Source organism: Taeniopygia guttata, chromosome 7 (assembly GCF_048771995.1).
Source record: "Taeniopygia guttata chromosome 7, bTaeGut7.mat, whole genome shotgun sequence".
In the NCBI taxonomy this organism is placed as follows: domain Eukaryota; kingdom Metazoa; phylum Chordata; class Aves; order Passeriformes; family Estrildidae; genus Taeniopygia; species Taeniopygia guttata.
Genome location: NC_133032.1, coordinates 14,108,262 through 14,128,095, shown reverse-complemented (window position 1 = coordinate 14,128,095; position 19,834 = coordinate 14,108,262). Strand labels below are relative to the sequence as shown.

Sequence of the window (19,834 nt, the reverse complement as noted above, 5' to 3'; positions counted from 1 at the left end):
ACACAGATTCCTGGGTACGTCTGGTTTTCCCAATACTCTTCAGAGCATCTGATGTAGGGTGCATATAGGCACATCTATGACGATTGAGTTTGTGCTTTTAATTTGTTCAGTGTAACCTTCATGGCATTACTTTAAGACAGGGAAAAATTCTTCTTAGAAATAGCGCTCAAATATGATTGCTACCTAAAAATTTGGCTCTCATGTCTTATCATAAAATAATAAATTATACTTAGAAAATAATGAGATTTTTTTTCTTTATAACACAAAGATAATTCTACACTTCAAATATAAAATATAATTGAAAAGATACATACATTTCAGCCTTGTTAGCTGGAGACTTTCTTTAATTAATATCTGGTTTTTCAGTTGTCTCAGAATACCTGATATGAAAAGGGATTGAAGCATCATGATCTCTTAGCTGTTATCCTACTAGAATACTGAATAGGATTAACAAGCTCAAGAGTGTAAGTTCAAATGATGTTTAAGATCTTTCAGAAAGCATACAGCTTCAATTTTTTTTTTTTTACTTTTCACAAATCGAACACTTTATATATATTTATATTTTACTTTCATAGCACCTGATGATATGCATAGCACCAACTATTGATATCCAATGGTTTTTAGTGGGAAAATAAAAAACACAGACAAAACCATTAAATACAATAAAAAATGAAGTCTTTATTCTTTTGGCTCAACTGTAATGTGGTTTACTGTTCTTTATGGTAATAGCATACTGTTCTTTATGGTAATAGCATTTTCCTGCATGCAGTTCACCGACACACAAGTCAATATTTTTGTAAAAGGAGGAGTCAACATTGAATTTTTGCTTGTGTAAGAAACACAAAATGTCCTGATGTGATCAATTATACAAGTTTGCTATTTAATTCCTGTGGAAAAAAAAAACATTGTGGATCCCATATTATATTTAGAACAGTTCTAGTGCAGCATGAATCAACAAGAATAAGAATAGTCTATGTAAACAAACACTGGTAAAGATTTCATGAATAAAAAGACTACCTTGAAACTTCTGATGCAGGCAGTGCTAGAATCTTAAACAAATCCTCCTCACCACATTTCAATTACAAGTTATATCTATTTGGAAGCAAGTGCATTTTGGACTCAGTTTGAAACTTATTTCACATTAAAATGTGTGCAAAAATACAGTACTAATAAAAAAGCAGAAACCTAAAGCTACCCTTTTCTTTCCTTTGTTTCTTATTTTGTGAAGTTCTTGAATTAAAAAGTGCTATGGATAGAAAGTAATAAAAGTGACAGTAACATCAACCTGAAGATAATTCTCATTTCTTATTTTATGTACAAAACGCTGAAAAATAAAATAAAATGGTATTTTTTACAGTATTTATATTTTCTTAGAAAATTCTATCCATGTAGTTTTCAACAGATTAAGCAGTTTGCAACATATCCTGTACAATCTGATTATGCACCGTACAGTAGTCACCTAAAATTTTAGAATGCAAAGCAAGAAGCTCTTAAATAACTGCAAACTATTGCTTGATGTCGTGGAAGAATGATGACCAATTGAACAATTTATTTCACTTGACCACTGAGCTATGGCTTCCCATATTAGACTCTTAACAGTGGAAGGAGTAAAATTACAGCAGCAAAGGCAAGATAAACATGCATCTGTGATAGCTTCCAAACTGTCTATAATGGTACAGAATACTTCATATTAGCTGTTAAGAGATTGCAAATTACACTTACTGTGGTACATATTTGATGCAATAAATATTGTGCACGTCATTATTTGTTTGCTCAAACATGCACCACGGGATAAAATAACTATTTACATAGAGGGTACTTTTTTAATCAACACATACAATGTCAACCTTGCTGAGAGCAGAAGATGGCTAAATGATACTGCAGGGTGAAGCAGAACAACTTCATAATCCTTATGTTTTGCAGGTTTTTGGTAAACTCAATTTCCCAAGGTCAGGTAAACTGTTTTTCGCAGAAGAATACTTAGAAGTGGACGCTATGTCCCTCAGTAAAATTTTTATGCAGAGATTTTTCAAATACTGTTAAATGACTTATGAAAAAATAAAACATCTGTTCTATTATTGTAGACTCTATGGGACTTTACAGGCACATTAAAATTTGTCTGGATGAGATACTAGATGGATACTGTTATTAAGCACCTCAACATACAGAGCCACCCTGAAACATGGAAGTAGTCAGACTGCTGCTTTGTGCGATGTCATGTTTTCCCATGCATGAACTACAAGTGCAGCATGCCTTCATGCAAATCACTTCTGTTTGTACATTATAGAGAATCCGAGAGTAGAACACCTGGTCCTCATACCCCCTTCCCCAACATAAAACCCATTTACAAAAATAGTCACATATAATAGTAAACAACCTGTGAATTAAAAAATGATAAGTTCACCAACACTGAGTTTTGTAAAAATATGGCAAATGTGACTGTTGAAATGCTAACAGTGGATACAATTTCTGTACTGTGTGTTTCATGTTAAACACATAGATTCATAGGTTTGCACCTTTTTTTTTCAACTGGTCCCTACAGTCTGGTTGGCCATTTTATCATCTCTTCAGCAGTGTCAGCTGGTACTAAAAACAACAACCTCCTGTCAAGATGTTACCCTGTTTTACAGAGTTGCAGTTTGATGACGAGGGGTCACTGTCTTGCTATAGGCACTGACCTTATATATATATATATATATATAATTATATATATATCTATATATGTAAAAACTGACAGTTTGGCATGTACCTCCTACAGGAGTCCTGTTGACACAAAAACATACTTTTTCAGGCTGTAAACAGTTTATTACAAACAGTGTTCTATATTACTTTTTACTTTCCCTGCTGTCTTTACCTTTATCTTCTTTTTCTGACTTGTCTTTTTCATATTTATCCTTGTCTGGCTTTGTTACACTGTCATAAGAAGGTGGGGAGGTTGTGGATGGGGTCATATCTGTTTTTTCTGGAGTGGAGTTCTCATTTAGTTTATCCATAATCATATCTTCTTTTGTGGGCAGATCATCTTCCTCTTTACCTTTATCCTGACTAAATATACATGATACTTTTTTGACTTTTTGCCTTAAGAGGTGACGTCTGTAAGCGCGCTGAATGATGACAGCGGACACCTCCTCCTGCTTTCGTTTCAGTGTGGTTGTAATTGGTTCATAGGAGACTTTGGAAGGATTGGCTGCCATAAACCGATCTTCCATCTGTATTCTGAGGGCATCCATCTCCCCACTTTCCCCCAAAACACGCTTTGTGAAAGCAAACAAGATGTCAAGGCAGTGAATTCTGTCACCACTCACCATGGGCAGATCCATTGCAATCAGCTGGACTTTGTTTGGTTTTGCTATGAGAAGAGGTGGATCTAATGAAGCTGCAAAATCTGATAATTTACTGAACTCTATGAATTGTGTTGCATCGGGATCAAACTTCTCCCAGACTTCATAGAACATCTCAAAGTCATCCTCGCTCAAGGGTTCGGCGCTTTCTTCAGTAGCAACACTGAAGTTCTCCAAAATCACAGCAATGTACATGTTCACCACTACCAGGAAGGATATGATAATGTAGCTGACAAAGAAGAAAATCCCAACAGAAGGGTTGCCACAGTCACCTTTCACAGAGCTCCCTGGATGATCTTTATGGGGGTCACAGTCTGGCTCCCCACTGTTGAGAATTGGGGCGAGCAAACCGTCCCAGCCAGCGGAGGTGGTGATCTGAAACAGGCAGATCATGCTGTTGCCAAACGTTTCAAAGTTGAACATGTCATCAATCCCAACTTCCCTCTTGACATAGGCAAAGTTGGACATGCCAAATATCGCATAGATGAACATGACCAGGAAGAGCAGCAGCCCAATGTTGAACAGAGCAGGAAGAGACATCATCAAAGCGAAGAGCAGAGTGCGGATTCCCTTAGCGCCTTTAATGAGGCGCAGGATTCGACCGATTCTGGCAAGCCGGATGACTCTGAATAGTGTGGGAGATACAAAGTACTTCTCGATCATCTCAGCCAAAAACATACCTAGAAAAAAAATACAAGTTAAATCAGTAGAGTATTATTACATTTTAAAATCATTGCTAAAGATATACTCTACAAGGATTGTAGAACTTTAAGAAGAGTAGGATACTTGGGCAGATTTTTTGGAATTAGCCGTTCAGTTTTTTTACAAAACCTCTGTGTTTGGTATACTTTTTTAGCACAAACTGATAACTAGTGTATGTATATTAGCAAATGCTGAGATTAGAGGAATACCTTTTTGTTTAATTGTAACAAAAATAATCTCAGTTAATCTGAAGAAAGATCATATGCACAGTAGTATTAAAATTCCACGTAGTAAAGTTAGGTTATTTTAAAAAAATGTATATTTTAAGAGAACTGCTACTTCTTAATCACACATAAAATAACATGAACACGTTTATTACTAATGACACAGAAATTCCAAACATAAATTGATTTAAAAGTTTGTTATAATTCACAGAAGAATAAAAGAATTGAGCATTGTATTATATGCCTCTAAGCAAAAAAAAAAAAAAAAAAACTTTTTTGATACAAAAATAGCAAAATTTATTTGCATATTAAGGAGTTCTTAAAAGTTAAAAGCCCACAATTTTTACACAAGTTCTTTCAAATTTGCTGCTTTAGATAAAGCAAAGATTAGTGTAGTCATTATTTGTTACTACATCTGCTTCAGCTCTGCTTCTGCAGTGCTCATTCTTGCTCAGGCACAAAGCCTTTCAGGATCAAACAAAACTAAAGTAAGCAAAAGGTTTTTTGCTTTTTGTTTTTTACAGCATGCACCCTGCTGTCTGGGGTGCATGCATCTACCCTCGTAATAGTCCCACACAGATTTTGCTCTTGGATTTTGGATGACTCTTTCATCTGCAACAGTCACTGTAAGTTTGTATCAAAATTGCCTTTCATGTATGCATAGGAATCTCTGCTGATTTCATAATATAGATCTAATTTTAGTCAGTATAAAGTAGGAGTGTTTGAAACATCTTGTTAAAAAAAAATCTTATCATACTTTTCAGTTATCTTATGTATAAGACTTTTTAGTGACAAAGTTGAACCAAAATATAAATAGATTTTACATGCCAAAAATATTTCCATGTTCACAGAATTAGACATTTCATAAAAATGAGTTGCTCTTACCTACTATGGAGAGAATGACAACCACAAAATCAAAAATATTCCAACCTATAGTAAAGTAGTAATGACGAAGTGAAATCAGTTTCAGGACAAATTCTCCAGTGAAAAGGACAATAAACACCAGGTTAATCCAATATAAAATGTTTTCCATGTCTTCACTCTGATCATCTGTTTCTACCATCATTGTGACCATGTTAAGGCAGATAAGTATCATGATACTGATATCAAATGCTTGTTTTGTTACAAAATCAAAGACCATGCCTTGGAATTTGTTCTGTTGTAACAGAAAAAAAAGAAAAAAATGGTATTTCAGATTAATAGGCTTTTCTTATATCATACATTTTTTTTGCTTATGACTTATTTCAGCCTAAGGCATAATTGAAAAAGTCCAATTTTTAAACAGATGCAAAAATAACAGAAAATATTTTTATTCTTACTGCTGGTCGAGGTATAGGCTTTTGTGGTTTCTTTGAACCCAATTTTTTCATTGCATTGTAGTATTTCTTCTGTTCTTCTGTCATAAAGATGTCTTGACCTCCAAAGTAAATCCAAGAGAAAAAAACTGGTTACAATCATGTATCTTTATTGATTACTTATAGATAATACTAATGATCACTTTTGTTCACATTCTCATCTGTGGGAAAATTTAGGACAGACAAAAATCCTCTTTTATGATTTTTATATTAAGTATTAAGCTACAGAAAGTGTTGAGTTTGGTAGCTGGAACATTGACACCTTTTCAGGCAGTGTTGAGAAAACACAAAGACTAAAGAGGGTACGAATAAAGATAATACAGTGTTTATTATCAACGTTCAGAAATCTATACTGCTGAGCTCTGTGACATGAAGGTAGTATAGCAAAGAGTTTTTATAGCTACTTTTAGTTATTTCAATGGTTAGCCTTTTAATGAGTCAATTAAGGCTTCAGTCTCAAATGTGTATCTTTACGAAGATGACATTGAGTATTTCACTAAGCATGGAGAGTCATAGATTGCCACTTGTCCATCAAACCCTCATCAAGCCAAATTATACACTTTAATAATTTATTGTATTTACCATGCAGCACTCTTAACTAATTTATCATAGAAAATTTTTATGTATGAATTTGTCATCAGTGGACCAAAAATAAGAATTTTTTTCTGTTCTTTTCAGAATAACAATGAAGTACTTATCTTCTTTTTCTGCTGGTTGAAATTGTCTATGATGACACCAATAAAAAGGTTCAAGGTAAAAAATGATCCAAAGATGATAAAGATGACAAAGTAAAGATACATGTACAGGTTATCTTCATACTTTGGCTGATCCAAAACCTGAAAAAAGGCATAGAAATGACACATTAGTTTAACAGTGAACACAAAATATCTGCTAGATAAAATTTAGGGCTCTATCACTGTAACCTTTGGTTCCTATGGTCAAATCCTGACATATCCAGTGATCTTCAATCTACAAGAAATTATATTATTGAAAAAGGACTTTGTTATCAAACCTGATATTTCCTTTTTAAAAATGCAACTGGCCTGTACAAATGTCGAATAAATACTGAAAACACATTTGTTTTAAACTAGCAAAGTACAGACAACCAGAAACACCAAGTTTTACATCTGCAGAATTTTCTGCAAATCTTGTGGGAGGCCAGTGTTGTGTGCCTGTGGAGATTTCACTGCTACAGGCACTTAGGAAACTGCACAGGATTGTGGAAGAGAGGCATCCAAGCCATGTTTAGACTAAGCATATTTTCTTGCTATAGCTATCTATGCATTGTCACTATACTACAACAGGAGGAGCTTTACCAGTATAGTTTATTCAATTGTCTACTTAGAACTAGAGGAAAATTTGTATCAAGGGAAAAAGGGGCAGGCCAAAGAGTAAGAAAATCCACAGGTCTAATTAAAAATTAGCACTCTGCCCTAAAGAAAGCAGTCAGGCAGCTTGCAGAGCACAATGAAAGTCTTAACTATAAATAAGATCAGTATTAAAAAAAAAATCCCTCTCTGTATTGGTGTCTGTTTCCAAATATAAAGAAGGGCTCAATGCATAATGAGAGGAGGAAAAGGTATTTCATTGCAATAGGTGTGTTGTAGGATTGAGGAATTTTGATTCAAGTGTACCATAGAGAAAATGGAATCCTTTAGGACTGCTCCTCTGATTTCCTCATTTCTTGTATTTTTCCCATGGTTTCCATTTTCTTTAACTACAAAATTATAATAACACTTTGTTCTTTAATTTTTACTGTAATTTCTGAAAGATGTTAAAATTACATTCTCCAATCTTGGAGCTCATACAATCAAAACAAATGGATTCAAGGGACCATACTTACATTACGAGAATCCACAGCTGCGTACATGATATCCATCCATCCTTTAAATGTAGCCTATAAACAGAACACAGGTGTTTAGGTCACACTTTACCTGGAAAATGGCTTATCTGAAGCATTTTTTAGGAGTGAAGACTAAGTGTCTTTAGTACGCATCATGAAAACCAGCAGAGTGAAAAACCTAATAGCTGATTCTTACCTTCTCTTGTATGCTTTATTCATGTACAAGAATTGCAAGCCAATTCTAATATCTGACTATAGAGGAGACAGCATCCATTAAGAACTTTCATCTATTATTAATAATATCTGATGTAAAAGTTTTTTTTTCTGTGCATGAGCATTAGAGCTTTACTTGATACAGATTCAATGCAGCTAAGGTGTATTAGGTTTGAATTACATTTTTTTTCTCATAGTCAGGATATCCTCTAGGCTTTGTGTTACTCCTGTAGTATTATGGATTTATCCCACACTGCACAATTCAAACCAAGAACTGAGAGACAAAATTTCTAAATGAAAAAAAAAAAAAAGTAAAGAAAAAACATTTTACTGTTACAAGTAAACAATAGAGATATAAAAAGACAAATAGAAATTAAGGACTTAATTAAGTGGTGACTTACCACTTGGAGCAGAGAAAGGTATCCAAGGCCTACATTGTCAAAGTTAACCTTCACATTCTTCCACCGGGCAGTTTCATTGTTTTGTATGAGCTCCTCACATTGACTGAAGTTGTTAATTTGGCTGATATCAAATCTCTCGTCAGTTGTAGTGTTAACACAGTAGTAAAACTTTCCAGCAAATAGATTTACTCCCATGATACTAAATATCAGCCAGAATATAAGGCAAACAAGAAGCACATTCATTATAGAGGGAATTGCTCCTAACAGGGCATTCACCACAACCTGGAGTACAAATGAAACCAAAGAGAGACACTGTAAGAACACAGGCACCAGGATCTTAGAAATGCTTCATCAGCCTCTCTCACAAGTAACATGGTATTATAATTCTAATATCTGTGTTACACTTCAGTTGTTGAGAGTAACAAGTCAGAAAAGCAGTATAGAGAAAACATAAAATACCAAACTTAATTAGAAGGAAAATACAAATAGTAGCAAATAGTGCTTTAAAGAATGGGTAAAATAAGAACCAGTAAAAAAAAAACTTAAAAAAAAAAGAGGAAAAATAAGTATTTATTAGTTTATTCTAGAATATTTACTTAATGTATATCTGCAAAACCATAATAATTACAATCACTGATTGAATCAAGCAAACCAAATTTTCAATACTACACGTTTACTGGATAAATCCAAGCAAGTTCAAATCTATTACTAAGCAAATTTCTAATTGAAATTAACTTTGAGTATTTTTAAAAATAAAACCAAGTGATGTATGATTCTTTTGGATGTTTACATTTAGAATTAGAAAAGTAGAAATGTTCAAACCAGGAAAGCTACTGAGTATCTGAATACACCAGAGCTGTTAGTGTTCAGGAAACCAGCAGATAAAACTTGACAAACAGACTTGATTTAATTCCCAACTGAACTTTGGGAAAAATCAGGCTTCAGGAAAGAAAAATGTGAAAATTAATGTATGAAGATTAGCAATGATCAAAAACATGCCAGAATGAAAATAAAACACTGAGGAAAATAAAAGCTGGGAGAAAGTAGGTCCATTATGAATGAGAATTATTAATTTAATGGTGGAATTGATGATGCTAAATTAATTCCTATTTTAAGTCTCTCTGTAAATAGGAATATTTACAGAACAACTCTAAGACTATAAAGTTTGTTAAGTATAGAGCACTGCCACCAACTTTGCCAAAACAACTGAAGCAAATCCTTAAAACTTAAAGTTTGCCCTTTTTTTAATGTAAAACACTAGTTATTGCTTTGATGGGCTTCTTTATGCTTCATTTAGCTTATATGGTGCAAGTACTAAGGCAGATCCTCTAGCATAATAAACTTATTGTTTCTGTTTGAAATACAAATATGTAGCAAAGTTCTATGAAGTATTTTTGCATTACTAAATTATATTTGCAACTAATACCATCCATAGAATCAATGAATTATAAAATTAGTAATCCAGGTAAATGGGCTTTCATTCCTTGCCCTTTTACAGAACAGAAAAAAACCCCTTTGAATATTAGACAGGTGATGAACCACCATCATGTGTACTATAAAGGAGAACTGGACTGAAGGAAAGGAGAGATTCCTATTGTACTTTCAGGGCCCCATTCCTGTCAAAACACTACCTCTTTTGGGTAATACATACTTTGGACTTCAGTGAAATTGTTGTTATATTAAAATTTAGGAACTGGATCAAATGAAGTTGCTTTTGATGTAAACTACACAATGGCCCTATAAAAGCATAGAATGGTGCATGAAGTCCAAATATTCTTTTTCGTTTGTTTGTTTGTACCTTTTTTCCACATATTGTAAATAAAATGTTTTAATAAGTGGTTGTTTCTAGTGGGGAAATTTAAAATAAATCAGAATAGTTTCTTAATCATGCTAAAAATCTCCTTCGCAATACCTGTTATAAATTAATAAGCAAAAGTAATATACAATTTTACAAGTCAGCATCTGGGTTGAGAGGATTCCCTAACTGATGGATAAATCTCCTCTGACTATTTCAACAGTGCTTTCTTATGTTGTCAAGCTTGTACTCAGCACTGTGAACCACATGACTGTAAGAGGCCATAAGATATTGTTTGACATAAGCAAATGAACAGTATAATAACTATACTGAATTACTTTAAATTGGAAGATTATGTACTCACTCATTTTTACAGCAATTTGACTGGAATAATAAATGGCAAGGTCATTTTTTACCAATTTGGGAATATTTTTCAAATATATTAGTTGTTTTTTTTTAAATTAAAAGTTATCTCGATTCTTCTACTCAAAAAATATAAGTAGATTTCTTAAATGTAATAATATCATCCATCAGGAACAATTCTTGAGATATAAAGGGATAGTTAATGAAGTGAAAATATTTGTCCTCGAGCTTTCAGTCTCAGTACACCCAAGAATTCTGTTCCTCTTTGTGCTGCAGCTGCAGGTCCAGTCATGTTCTTTCTTTAATTGCTGGATTTCTACAGCTGACCTACTTTCTCTGGTATTAGTCTGAGTCCTGAAGCTATAGAGAACCAGCTAGTGGTAAGAATCATTTGAAGACACTCAAAATGTATGGTTGAGCATCAGTAGAAGCACTGATCCCGACACCCTCCAGCTTCCACTAGTAGTTTGTAAGTCTGTGAGAAAAGGGGGCTAAACCTGACAGCAAACGAAAGTGGGGGAAGCATAAGAAAGACATCAAACCCCTTGTTTTCTAGTTGAAAGAAAAAGCACCATATAGCAGTGAGTGATACTGCTTGGGACAGAGCATGGACAGATTAATTATATTCCCACAGGCTATTTTAATGAAGTACCAAGTGCAAATTAAAGTATAACTTTCTTAGCAATAACTGTAGTGGGAAAATGCAGGGGAAAAATGTTTTTCATAGGGGCAAGTTTTTCTATTAATTACTAGTTTGCATGGGCACAAGTTGAAATCCTAGAGAATAGCACAGTGTGTTAAAAATGGTGTACGCATTGAATGGAACTTGCTGCTTGTATACGGGAAGTATAATATATAATACTCAGTGGAAGTAATTTAAGTGTCTATGCAAATATATGCCGTGTACTGTGTTGTCATATTTTCAGTTCATACATGATAAACACCAATGGAATGATTATGTTATGAACAGACATTTGAATTTCCATGTATCAGACATTAAAATGTTCTCATACTAATCTCTTCACACTTGAGCTACTGTATCTTTAAAGACACTAAACTTGGAATTAATTACTTTAAATAAGGCAAAATTCATTACATCCATTGGAATATTTCAATGGTTAATTGCCTAACTAATGAAGTTATAGGTCACATTTCTAGTCTTAAGTAATCTAACTTCATCTACTACTTTTTATTGCATACTCATAAATCTTCTCCTCATCTGGATATTGTACAAAGAGATACAGTTGGCAGATCAGGATCAAATCTGTAGGTAAAGTTTACACCAACATGGAAGCCATGGGATTGACAATTACCTATAAACCTTCATGCCAATGTCATTGGGTTTTTCCTTGCAACAATAAGTTGCCACTTAAACAATTTTATATAAAATTTGAAATATTTTTAGTTTGGGCTTTTTGTTTCGCTAGTTGTTGTCAAAAAAGAAACCCCAACAGTTAATATTATTTTACTGAGATAAAACTGATGCTTTAGACAGGCCTTACCTCTGATATAAACATCACAAATTTTCAAATTTGCTTTAGCAAAGTCCAGACATTTTTTGGAGGCAAAGAAATGCTATTTTCTGTTTGAATTTATAACATTTCATCAAAGCCCATTTCCTTTTTCATTGAAATCTCTTCTCTTACTTTCCACACACAGACAGCATGACATTTTCTTCAGAAGCTCACCAGTTTGTAGTTGACTTACAAATTACCTAATCAGCTTATCACCTGAGAATAGTGATTGCAGGAGGGACCCCACACAAGGATCCCTTTTAACTATGGCAGTAGGGTTCCAGTTCAGGTGCCTCTGCTGATGCCCACTATGGCAGTATGTCCAAGTGAGACAGATGGACCCTGAAGGTGTAAGCCAGGCATCTTCCTGTGGCTGGAGCCAGTAATATCTACAATGTCTGTTTGGTCACTTCTACCCTTGAGAGAAACATTTCTAGAGCTTTTGAGTCATGGCTGACTACATCAGGTCTTTTTCCATTTCAGTACACTAAAGAAGTTATACAAACTAACCACTGTGACTTTGTAAAGTGATACAAACTAACCACTGTGACTTTGCACTGGGACAGACTGAATGTGCCCTGTTGGGCAGCTGAGGGCGTCGGCTGAGGGAACTGATACAATGATAACGAATAGCTGGGGACAGTATTCAAATATACCAGCAAAAGTCTAATATGTTTTCAGGCTGCTTAGTGCTCTATAGATTATAATGAACATTTTACAATCAATATGGAAAGCAGTAAGCAACCAGCTCCATCTCTGATATGCTAGAAAATTTTCTTAAACAGATTGCAATGGTTCTGATACAAAAGAAAGAAGATAATTTAATAGTGCTCATTTACTTATTAACATACAAATTAATGACAAAACTTATAGTTCTAAAACACATTCCCAATTTATATATACAGAATGCTACATTAAAAGATATAGACTATGTATGATAGTCTAAACTGGTACAAAATACACATGTGCATGCATACATGGATGTATGTGCACACAGTTTTAAGAGGAAGTATTGGAGATTTTTAAAACAGTTCTGACTATAGTAGGATGTGCTTGTATAGGATAAATTCTAAGTAATATTGCATAGATCCATGCAGTTGATAAATCCTTGGGCCCTCCATATGGAAAATATGGAAATGGGGAAAGGCCAAGGAGCCTCATTAAGTGTAACAATATGTGCAATTACACATGAATTCATATAAGCAGATGAAGCCTTTTGCTTATATGTTAGTGATAAATGTGAATTATATAGGATGGTAGTGTAGCATTTCTGCATGGATTGGTTGTCGATTATTCTGCATGCATTGTTTCCGTGGATGCATGCATTATTTCAGATTCTTTCACATTGTCTTACCCTCATCCCTTCAAATCGCGACAAGGCTCTTAGAGGTCTCAAAGCTCTTAGTGTCCTAAGGGATTTAATCGCACCAAGTTCTGAGTAGCCCAAGGCATTAGCTGTTAAGCTAACCAAAGAGACCTACACAAAAACAGAAAGGCAATATTGCTCATTCATCTTTATATCCTTCCGATACATATGGTGGGAATGATGCGTGCCCTGAACTTCTCAAGAAGATTCAAGGCTGGACCTCTTTCTCCAGGAAACCCTCTATAATGTAGAAAAAATTTTATGTCAGACAAAGGAGAATAAAAGGATATTCTAGGTACCTGTTGATGAAATCATGTTGATAGAATGGTATAAAAGTGCCTTCTATAGCCACATAAACCAGTCAATATTTGGTGGGATTTAAACAAAAATGAAGTCACATACGAAAACAAAACACCCAAAAGCTGGGTGAATTGGAATGGACAATTTAGGTCAGGACTTCCCATGATATCTTCAGAACTTGATGAGAATGTAAATGCTCTCAAAAACCACATCCAGACCTTGCTTTTGGTCAAATGTAACTTTCTAGTGTCCAGAAAATCTTATTCAACAGCCATAGCTACCAGTGCTGTTCAGACTTAACCGGACTAATCAAGACTGAGAACCAACTGTTTGTTAGACAATGGTAGAAGCTTCACTGTTAGGCATATCCACACTTCATTACATTCCCTGTGACTCCTTTAACCACTTCATCAATTCTGGCTTGCATTACGCTGGTCTGGTCTGCAGGCAGATGAGTAAATAAACTAGAATAGCTGTAAAATAAATAATACAATTATCTTTCATCAATAATCCTTGGAAATGTATTTCTAATAGCAATTGGGAAGAAGTGGCCCTAATAAATCAAAAATATCACCTTCTATTTATATCCATTGAATGCTCTTCCCTTCCATCCTTCCTGCTCTCTCAATTCCTTCACCTACAAATGGTTCTTTTTGCTTTTTTATTTCAATCCACTGACTACAGGTAGAAAGAATGTTTCAGCTATTAATTTTTTTTATTTTAAAAAATGCACCAAGGTAAGATTGACATGAAAAATGAATAAAGCTATTTATAAGGGTCACAGAAGTAACTAAACCACAGATAACCAAATAAGAATTAAATATTTGTTGACAAATACAAGTTCTACTGGGCATGGCAATTTACACATTGGATGATTGAGCCAATACATGTTTTACAGAGGTACAGACTCAATCATAAAATACTATATGAGCATATAGTCATGTCTTATAATAGGATTTGTAATTCTAGTCTGGATTTACAAAGTATAGTATTTTCCAAGCTCTGTGTAGTAAAGACCTCCACTGTAGTTTTAGGGAGATATTTAGCAATTTCTATAGAATTCTGGTGCTTTCATAATGCACAAATAGGTGATTTAAGACATACCCTTAACTTGCATTCCATGGGAATTACATCTGTGGAACTGAGAGATAAGTCAGGATATTGGGGATGGAAGGGAAGTGAACATCTGCTATATGGTCAAAGAGCTGCAGTCTTCATTTATGCTACCCAGCACTTTACATACATTGCTGAGCATGTAGACCTGAAATTACAATGCACTTCTCACTAGGTCTCCTTCAGACAAGTTGTATCTGCTCCTTGGTAGTGCAGCCTTTGGAAAATCATTTGGGAACCCATTCTAAGGAGGCTCATCTATGGTTCTCTGAACTGTCTCTTTGAAGTCACCCTCATGATACAGTGAAAAGTGCAAGGGTACTGAATAGTACAATGGAACTGACAATTCCTAGCAGTATTTTTCTTTCATATTGCACAGAGTAAGTGACAGACACTTACAGTAATTCATTAGAATATTAGAAACAGTTTGAGAAATTGCTTCCATATACAAAAAAACCTGAAAAGAATGAAGAGCATCTTTTCTATACCACCAAAAAAAAAGATAGTAAAAAGCATAATTTCAAGAAAGAATTCCAACTTCATAAACCTAGAGAATTTTAAAAAATACCTCTAGAGAAATAAGTATATCCAATTTTTTTTCCATTCTGAACAGACTTATAAACTATACCACCCCAGCAGTTAAAATACAGTTTTTGTTGAATAGAACAGAAATCTTATCCTGAAAACATAATATTCTCTTTTTTAAAGCCTGTTGTACAGGACATGACAAAGAATACATACATCAACAATCAGGAAGTCCAGCCAGCACCATGCATTAGTGAAATAGGTTTGAAAGCCATAAGCAACCCATTTTAAAAGCATTTCCAGGATGAAGATATAGGTGAAAACTTTGTCAGCATATTCCAGCATGGTCTTGATAGTTTTACGTTGCTCTATGTAGATATCTTCAAATGCCTGTGAAAAAGATTTTTGAAGATATAATTAAATGTCTTCACAATTTGCAGTGTCATATAGGAATGACCAGGAAAAAATTTTGAACTGAAAAAATATACATGATGATAAAGCACGTACCTTTCCCTCAAGTATAACTTTGCTCTCACTTAATACTTTTCATAAAGCTGGGTCCAAACAATATTCATCTTTCAGCTGAGCTGAACAGCAATACACAAAACTTACTGCAAGAACACTCTTCAAACTTCATTTTAATTTCTCTCCATGGATAATGTTTGTGTGGCCAGATTTTGGTGGAAGGAGCTAGAGGGGTGGCATCTGTGGGGAGCTTCTAGAAGTTTCCTCCATGTCCAGCAGAGCCGATGCCAGCTGGCTCCAGGACAGACCCACCATTGGCCAAGGTCAAGCCAATCAGGAATAACAGTAACACCTCTATGACAATATTTTTAAGAAGGGAATAAAAAAAAATATTGCACAGGCAGAATTGCAGGCAGAGAAAGTGGAGTGAGAATATGTGAGAGGAACTGCTCTGCAGATACCAGGGTCAGTGGAGAAAGGAGGGGCAGTGCTGAGGGGAATCTCAGCACTGGAGCTGAGATTGCCCTGCAGCCCGTGGTGCAGATCATGGTGAAGCAGCCGCGCCCCTGCAGCCCTTGGAGATCCACAGAGATGCAGAGATCCACCTGCAGCCCCTGGAAGAGCCCCACCATGGAGCAGGGGTATGCCCGAGAAAGGGCTGTGAACCTGTGGGAAACCCATTCTGGAGCAGGCTCCTGGCAGGGTCCTGCAGACCATGGAGAGAGGAGCCCATGCTGGAGCAGATGGCCCAGTAGGACCTGTAGGACCAGGAGGACTGGATCAGGCTGTGCCTGAAGGACTGTACTCCATGGAATAGGGACCCACATTGCAGCAGTTTTTGGAGAACTGTTGCCTGTGGGATGGACTCACATCAGAGAAGTTCATAGAGAACTGCCTCCCATGGAAGGGACCCCATGTTGGAGCAGGGGAAGGACTCCTCTCCCTGAGCAGTGGCAGAAACAATGTATGATAAACTGACCATAACGCACATTCATGTCTACCTGTGCTGCTGGAAGGGAGGATGTTGATCTGGGAAGGAGGGAGAGATGGGGCAAAGGTGTTTTTAAGATTTATTTTACTTCTCATTATCCTGCTCTGATTTTGTTAACAATAAATTCAGTTAATAGCCCTAGGCTTAGTCTGTTTTGCCCATTACAGTATTTGATGGCTGATCTCTCCCAGGCCTTATCTCAACCCATGAACCCTTCATTACATTTTCTCTCCGCTGTCCACGTGTAAAGTTACAGAGCACCTTTGGTGGGTACCTGGCATCAACTCACTACAGATAGAAAGGGCCTATTGACATTTGGATTTCCTTTGTGGGAGTTACAAATTTATATTAAAACTATATGGGGCATTTTTGAAGAATAACTGAAACCAAACTACGCACACTAACTCCCAAAGGAATCCTAAACAGAGATTATTGTCTTAAGAAAAGAAAATGTATACATTGACAGTGAACCACTGTGCATTGAGACAAGTGTAGAAAGAATATTATATTCTGCCCCTGCTATGAGAAACTAATTACTTCAATACATACTCAGTCCACCTGATTTAACACAAATCGGTAAAATATCTGATAGAATTGTGTTGGCACCTTCCTCCTTAGTTTGACAAATTGAATTGCTGCTGATAAGTTCATAGCTCAGCTATGTTTTTATTTAAATGTGTATTAAAAAAAAGAAGCTATTATCATCAATATTAAGACATGTGAACACCAGTCTGATAAAACTAATTTCTCATTTCCATTAACACTACATTTTGAACTTGCCAAACAATTTGTTTCACAGTCCACAAGCAAAATCTTACATGTCCTACAATAAATGCCAAATATTTGCAGATATATATTTCTATTAGAACATACATTAATTGGATGTCAAATTCTAATTTTTTACCTGTAGCTATGTAATTAACAGTAATTTTAAATGCTTGCTGTTTAAAATCACCATAGTCACAATAGTTCCACACTTAATTTACCAGAGCACCGCTGCTGAGAAGAATCATGAAGACTATGAAGGTCTCAAACCAGTTGTGTTCAACGATCTTATAGCAGGTTTTCCTAAGATTCCACCAGATTTTCCCCTTTCCTTCTTCTACACTGACTTGACAGCATTTGAATCTCCGTACACACCCTAAATGTGATAATAAATATTGAGATGTCAGAATAAGGTAAATATTTATTAGGAATCACAATGAATGGTAATAATTTTACTTATTTCGTATCATAGTGGTACTGCATTAGATCCTTATAATTCCTCTTTGAGCATTTTTGTTTACTATTTGAATTTAAAGCTTTGTATCTTTTACAATACCTTCCAAAGAAAGAGAGAGAATACACAAGAACAGTAAATCTCTGGCAGTAAGAGATGCTAATACTAACAGATATTACAACTATAATCACTAAACTTTTGATTTTGAATAAGAAGAGAATCCTGCCCAAGTCTACACAACTAGGTCTGTTTATCATGCCTTTATTTTGCTTTGCCTACCTTCTGTAAAACAAGCTTCTGGCTCTAGAACTTCTTCAGGTTCTGCTTCTGGCTGTTCACCTTCTGGAGGTAGTCCAACATCAACTGTGCTGCCTTCTGATGAACTGGATGCATTCAATTTCTGTGAAAAAAACCTCACATCATTATTTTTTTTTCATTTTTATCATTTTGAATAGAAATTTATGTTGGAAATGTATATCAAAAGATTTTGAATGTATTCAGTGCTGTGATACTAAAATAACTTCTTATCTACAATCTATAAAGCCAAATTGCTCTACTACAGGTGAGGTCACAAGATTAGAAACTACATAACGTGCATTTTCCCTATTGAAAATATTTTGATATTTTCATACAAGGAATTGCTGAAATTACTAGAGTATTATTCTGAGCCACACATAAGAATTTTTAAGTGAAATTTCAGTAAGCTAAGAATGGGTGCTTTCCACATTTTGTACTGTTTAATTATTCCAATCATGTGGCTGCATTTTAGGTTACACTTCAGATAGCATATGTTAATACAAATAAATTTCTAACATCATGACCAAACCAACAGCAAGCTGCACAGATGTATTTTCATGTCTCAAGTAAATATTATTGTAGCAAGTCTGTAAAAAGCTAAGTCTAAAGTTTTAATGTAATGTTTTAATTATTATTGACATGAAAACACATGTTATGAGTTTTATAGGATAATTTAATTATCTTTATTTCCAAAGGAGCAGCACATTACTTTAGGAGCAGTAGCTGATATTTTGCATACTCACTTGCCAATGCATTTTCTGAATTTATTGTGCGTTTGAAACTACTTATTACTTTGGTACAGTACACATAGATGTCCAATTACTATGAAAGGGCAAAAAAATTTGAACGACTAAAGTGAAAACAAATGCTTTTAAAACAATACTGTAATAAAATAATATTGCATCAATAAATCATGCCAATATTATAATCCAAACCTTAAAAATTATTATTTCACACCATCATATGATATTGGCAACAGACAAATATGAGTACTATAATAAGTAAAAGTAGTTTAATTACAGCATTCTATGACTCTTCTAATGTTATCACTATATGGAGTATAACATCAGTAAAATGGCTGCATTGATAAGTAGCTAATCTTACAAAGGGAATGATGTAAGCAGATTTAGAATATAGTCTATAAGGAATTAATATTAGACAGAGATGTTCTATGATAACATTGAAGATACATATTTTTGCTGACACTTAAATCTGAAGTTAGAGGCATTATTCCTTTAAAACATTTCTGAGTAGCTTCAAATTCTATACAGTTTTTTGAAAAGGAAATGTAAACAGTATTAGTCTGTGGATACAGAAAGTAACTTGAGACACTAATGGAATTTTACATAGCAACAAATATTTAGTTTGTTCTTCAAACAAAAAGATTCATTCCTTTCTCCCCCATTCTGATTCTATTGAATCACACTGACAATATATTGTATTGTGATTCTGACATCAGCTTAACTTCGATTTTTTTGTAAAATGGTTCACTGTAGAGCACATTTCAGAGGAAGGCTGAACAAATAGAAACATGTATTGGAGGGCAGTTGTATTGGAGCAGTTTCAGTAATATCTGCACACCCCTTTCATCAATGCTTTTTTGAAATTTCCAGCTTAGACATTCGTGTTTCATATTTCTGCATGAATTTTAATATCTATTGAGGTCCAATGTACAAAGAGATGGATGTACACTTTTCTGCAGATTATTATTGACAAATTTCACATTGCAATATGTTTTAATTATACATAATGCATGGCAGTTTGGTCATTGTGGAATACTGCCTCTAAAATGGAGAAACTAGAAAGT

At 34.8% G+C, this 19,834-nt stretch overlaps 1 protein-coding gene across 6 annotated transcripts in view; it reads right to left on the bottom strand.

The window, feature by feature from the left end:
• Positions 1–658: 658 nt before the first annotated feature.
• Positions 659–19,834, bottom strand: part of SCN2A (sodium voltage-gated channel alpha subunit 2) — a 75,262-nt gene continuing 56,086 nt past the window's right edge. For all 6 annotated transcript variants that reach the window (XM_072932165.1, XM_072932168.1, XM_072932164.1 and 3 more), the window contains 10 exons: positions 18,010–18,130; positions 17,498–17,652; positions 15,272–15,445; positions 13,106–13,228; positions 8,080–8,361; positions 7,466–7,519; positions 6,321–6,458; positions 5,587–5,691; positions 5,153–5,423; positions 659–4,021 (listed from right to left, as the gene is read on the bottom strand). In XM_072932165.1, the coding sequence (XP_072788266.1) occupies positions 2,826–4,021; positions 5,153–5,423; positions 5,587–5,691; positions 6,321–6,458; positions 7,466–7,519; positions 8,080–8,361; positions 13,106–13,228; positions 15,272–15,445; positions 17,498–17,652; positions 18,010–18,130 (2,619 nt within the window). In that variant the 3' untranslated portion in view covers positions 659–2,825. The remainder of the gene's footprint in view (positions 4,022–5,152; positions 5,424–5,586; positions 5,692–6,320; positions 6,459–7,465; positions 7,520–8,079; positions 8,362–13,105; positions 13,229–15,271; positions 15,446–17,497; positions 17,653–18,009; positions 18,131–19,834) is intronic.